Source organism: Puntigrus tetrazona, chromosome 1, assembly GCF_018831695.1.
Source record: "Puntigrus tetrazona isolate hp1 chromosome 1, ASM1883169v1, whole genome shotgun sequence".
Lineage (NCBI taxonomy): Eukaryota > Metazoa > Chordata > Actinopteri > Cypriniformes > Cyprinidae > Puntigrus > Puntigrus tetrazona.
In genome coordinates this window covers 29306963-29311962 of record NC_056699.1, presented here as the reverse complement: position 1 = coordinate 29311962, position 5000 = coordinate 29306963, and the positions used below count along the sequence as shown (strand labels likewise).

At 47.3% G+C, this 5000-nt stretch overlaps 1 protein-coding gene across 1 annotated transcript in view; it reads right to left on the bottom strand.

Annotated features, from left to right (window-relative positions):
• Positions 1-5000, bottom strand: part of LOC122354630 (general transcription factor 3C polypeptide 1) — an 18722-nt gene that overhangs the window by 8546 nt on the left and 5176 nt on the right. Inside the window, exons 9-19 of the mRNA XM_043252926.1 lie at positions 4340-4616; positions 4130-4266; positions 3475-3593; positions 3241-3394; positions 2797-2900; positions 2244-2389; positions 2009-2173; positions 1360-1505; positions 966-1063; positions 604-700; positions 295-475 (exon numbers count right to left, since the gene is read on the bottom strand). Of these exons, the coding sequence (XP_043108861.1) occupies positions 295-475; positions 604-700; positions 966-1063; positions 1360-1505; positions 2009-2173; positions 2244-2389; positions 2797-2900; positions 3241-3394; positions 3475-3593; positions 4130-4266; positions 4340-4616 (1624 nt within the window). The remainder of the gene's footprint in view (positions 1-294; positions 476-603; positions 701-965; positions 1064-1359; positions 1506-2008; positions 2174-2243; positions 2390-2796; positions 2901-3240; positions 3395-3474; positions 3594-4129; positions 4267-4339; positions 4617-5000) is intronic.

Here is a 5000-nt window from a genome sequence, read left to right as displayed (position 1 = left end):
ACTCGTCTCGCTGACGCTGTGTATTCCTCAGAGCGGATTCTCAAATATAATGTTTGTATGTCACAGATTGTAGTTTTTGAGTCAAGAATGTACTTCTTTGTGCTTCAAATATGCGGCTTGTTAATAGAGATCTTATAAATGATCTGTGAGCTCCAGATGTTTTGTAGATGTCTTGAGCTCATTTAAATCTCTGGCGGAAGGAAGTTGTTTTTTTATATATGTTTGTGACGTTGAACTGCTGTCTTGTAGATGTGAGATAAGGCTGTGTGTGTGTGTGTGTGTGTGTGTGTGTACCTAGAGGAGTGTTGAGGCACACACACAGCAGGTCGAACCAGTAGTTCTCCACGTCCTGAGCGCAGCTGAACACGTAGTGTCTCCTCTCGAACGGACGCAGGCCCTCGATCGCCAGGTTATAGTGCGGGTCACACACCGTCGTGTCCACAACCCTGGCCTTCGACTTCAGGAACACAAACACCTACACACACACACACACACACACACACACACACACACACACACACACACACACACACCAGCCTGTCGTCAGCGTGACACTCGGACAGCGTCGCCTGTGCTGTGATCATGTGACCCAGACGAGCTCACCTGGTCTTTATCCATGAACTTCTCAGTCGGGCCGAACTGCAGCAGACCCATGAAACACAACCGCTGCAGACTCTCGTGGAAACTGAAGATGTACTTCCTGTGAGAGACCGGCATCCCCACATCAGCATCATCACAGCAGTGTGTGAGTGTGTGAGTGAGTGTGTGTGTGTGTGTGTGTGTGTGTGAGAGTGTCTGTGTCTGTCTGTCTGTCTGTGTGTGTGTGTGTGTCTGTCTGTCTGTCTGTCTGTGTGTGTGTGTGTGTGTGTGTGTGTGTGTGAGTGTGAGTGAGTGTGTGTGTCTGTGTGTCTGTCTGTCTGTGTGTGTGTGTGTGTGTGTGTGTGTGTGTGTGTGTGTGTGTGTACCTCCTGTGCAGCAGCTGTCTTTTAATCTCAGCAGGCAGGAATCTGATCAGGTAATGCTGCTTCACTGGATCTTTCAGGTACTGCTCCAAACCTTCAACCTAAACACAATGTTCCATGTGATCATTCAAAATAATGTAAAACATGTATTTTAAATAAGAGCCAAGTTGGAATAATAATGATTTGAATCTTAATTTCTTGGCTAAAACTATCAAACAAAAAAGCTTTTATCTTGACAGAGAAGCACAGGAAGCTTCTGTTTAACTCTTTATACAGCTGACAGGAAACTAATAACAGTGCAATGCTTTCATGAAGCAAACTCACTTCTACACGTACTACATGAAGCACGAATCCATGTGTTTAGCATCAGGTAAGAGGAGTGTGTGTGTGTGTGTACCTGGTAGTTGACCTGCACAACCTGCATGAAGATGCTGAGCGGCAGAGACACCAGAACATCACTGATGAGGGCCCAGCCGGGGCCAAAGCCCTTGTGCAGCGGAACGGGAGGGATGTACCTCTTCCAGCTGTGCTCCTGTGTGTACACTACACACACACACACACACACACACACACACACACACACACACACACACACACACACACACACACACACAGAGAGAGAGAGAGAGAGAGAGAGAGAGAGAGAGAGAGAGAGAGAGAGAGAGAGAGAGAGAGAGAGAGAGAGAGAGAGAGAGAGAGAGAGAGAGAGAGAGAGAGAGAGAGAGAGAGAGAGAGAGAGAGAGAGAGAGAGAGACAGAGAGAGAGAGAGAGAGAGAGAGAGAGAGAGAGAGAGAGAGAGAGAGAGAGAGAGAGAGAGAGAGAGAGAGAGAGAGAGAGAGAGAGAGAGAGAGAGAGAGAGAGAGAGAGAGAGAGAGAGAGAGAGAGAGAGAGAGAGAGAGAGAGAGAGAGAGAGAGAGAGACAGACACACACACACACACACAGAGAGAGAGAGAGTCACGTGTCTCACACACACCTCTCCTGACTAGGTATGATGACAAATTCTGAAAAGTGTAAGTTTTTGTGTGAACCGTCTCTTTAAAAGCACCTCTGAACTGTCCCTCGGTCAGGCAGCGGTCCTCGTCCGGCGGCAGAGCGTCCAGAGCGCAGCGGAGCAGAGGGTGACCGTGGATCAGGTACCACAGGAAGGAGTGGACCACACGCAGACGGGGCATCTTGGGCAGGAAGCCTCTGGAGCGTCCGAGTCCTGGCACTGACACAGAACAGAGCGGTCAGAGAGCGCTGGACGGCACCGGGCCGCCGCGGTCAGCTCAGATCCGTACCCAGCACCGGCTTGAAGGACTTCAGCGCTTTGACGCCCATCTGCTCGGACACTTTCTTCAGACCGCTGCCGTGAGACGCCCGAGACGCTTTACTGTCCTTCACCTCCGGAGCGATGGACCTGGGCTTCTCCGGCGGAGGCTCGGCGCTGGACACAGAACTGACCGTCACTGACCGTCACAAACCCTGCAGGAAGTCTGGGATATCATTACAGTCTAGAGCGGCTGTGTTCTCTGTGATTGTGTTAAAGAGTCATTCATTTCTGATTTTCAGCATCATTCCTCCAGTCTTCAGTGTCACATGATCTTCAGGAATCAGAATAATGTACTCATTTACTGATCAACAAACATCATCAAGGTTTAAAACAGTTGTGCTGCACACTCTTTGTGTAGAAACTGATTTTTCAGGATGAATAGAGTTCAAAAGTACAGCATTTATTTGAAATCTGTAACATCAAGAATGTCTTTGCTGTCACTTTTGATCAATGTAACGCCGTCCTGATGAATGGAGGTACATGTGAGAGAGGGGTATTGTGGGTAATGTGTTCTCTCTCACCGGGCGGCCGAGGCTGAGCTGGACATGCGCAGCCGGATCTGATCTATAGTGCTTCTGAGCAGAGGATCATCGGGCGTCACAGACGGGTGAACCACAAACTCCACCTGAACACACACACACACACACAGACACACACACAGACACACACAGACACTGATATGTGACAAAAACATAGAAGACTACATACTATTTGTACAAAAGTACTTTATTGTGTGTGTGTGTCTGTGTGTCTGTGTGTCTGTGTGTCTGTCTGTGTGTGTGTGTGTCTGTGTCTGTGTGTCTGTGTGTGTGTGTGTGTGTGTGTGTGTGTGTGTGTGTGTCTGTGTGTCTGTGTGTGTGTGTGTGTGTGTGTGTGTGTGTGTGTGTGTGTGTGTGTGTCTGTGTGTGTGTGTGTGTGTGTCTGTGTGTGTCTGTGTCTGTGTGTCTGTGTGTGTGTGTGAGCACCTTCTTCTGTACTCCGTCCTGAATGACGATGGTGCGGTAGAGTTTGAGAAGCCCCTCTCTGGAGAGCGAGCGGATCAGTCTCACCACACTCTTCTTACACACTTTAGTGCTGATGCCGTCCTTCTTCTCCTCCTCCGTCAGCAGCTTCTGCAGCCTGACACACACACACACACACACACACACAGTTTGTCTTCAGTGTTTCCAGCGGTGAGAAAACACGAGCGAGACTCTTACGTGTAAAAGCCCTCGATGATCTTGCTGCAGCGCACCGCCTCGATGATCATGTTCTTACGCTTCAGCAGACGATACGTCTCATGAACCTCCACCCTCTTAGCCTTCTGCTGAGAAATACACTGTCAGCCATCACACACACACACACACACAGAGACACACACACACACACACACACACACACAGAGACACACACACACACACACACACACACACACAGAGACACACACACACACAGAGAAACACACACACACACACACTCAAGTTATCATCACTAACATCATCAACAGTTATCACTAGTTACTATTCACATCATCATTAGTCATTATTATAGTTTCATTGTACTTAAGATTAACGTTCTGTTACTTCTAAAGTTAACATCCTTTCTTATTAAGTTACAGTTCACATTATCGTTAACGTTGTTTATAGTCATTGTTAAAGTTATCAGTTATTGCTAGCTATCATTACCCTTGTATTAATTCATTTTGACATTAACTAGTTACATTTATTATTATTTTTGATAGATATTCTTGCAGTTATTGTTACATATAGTTATAATAGTATTATCATTAATGTTTCAGTTAACACTACAGTCATTCTCACAGGAAACATCTATATTTATTAATGTTATTTTTTACGTTACAGTTATTAACCTGACCTCAGTCAGCACCTCCACGATCACCGGCTGTGCATCCTCCGGCTGCTGTGATTGGCTGGCGCACACGCTGGGGGCGGAGTCAGCTGCCTCCTCCTCCTGAGAGGCCTTAGCCCCGCCCGCTGGCGCAGAGGGCTTCTCTGAAGAACACGAGCATGAATCAAAACCAGCCTCACATCCGTGTGAACACTCGAGCGCTGACCGCTCACTCACTCTTGGTCTGTTTGCTGAAGCTGAGCTTGGGCTGTTTGAGCTGCTTGGGTACGTGTGCTTTGTGCGGCGCTTCCTTCACTTTCTGCTCCGGCTCCGCCTCTGGCTCCGCCTCTGGCCCCGGCCCCGCTTGGCTCTGGTTTTCAGAGAGGTGTGTGACGCGCAGGTGCTGCCCGCGCTGACGCTCTTTAGTGAACTGCTGGTTGAGCTGGCTCTGCTCCACAAACAGCTTGCTGATGTATTTAGTGGTTCTCTGCCGGCCCTCGTCCTCCATGAAGCCCTGACGCACACAGATGATTAGCTAGTGACTAGCATGTTGGAGCTGGTTTCTAACATGTAAATAGCATAATTAGTGTGTTTGTAGCATGATTAGCATGTTGTGAGCACGATTAGCAAAGTTACTAGCATGATTCTAGCAAGATTAGAATGTTTCTAACATGACTCTAGCGTGATTAGCATGCTACTAACACGTTAGAAGGATTCTAGCATGAGTAACATGTTGCTAGCATGATAAGCTAGTTTCTATCATGTAAATAGCATAATTAGCGTGTTTCTAACATTATTAGCATGTTGCTAGTATGATTTAAATAGTTTAGAAATTGTATTAGATAGAGTGGAAGCTTAATTTGGTTAGAAATAGTACATAGAAGGGAAATCTGATTTG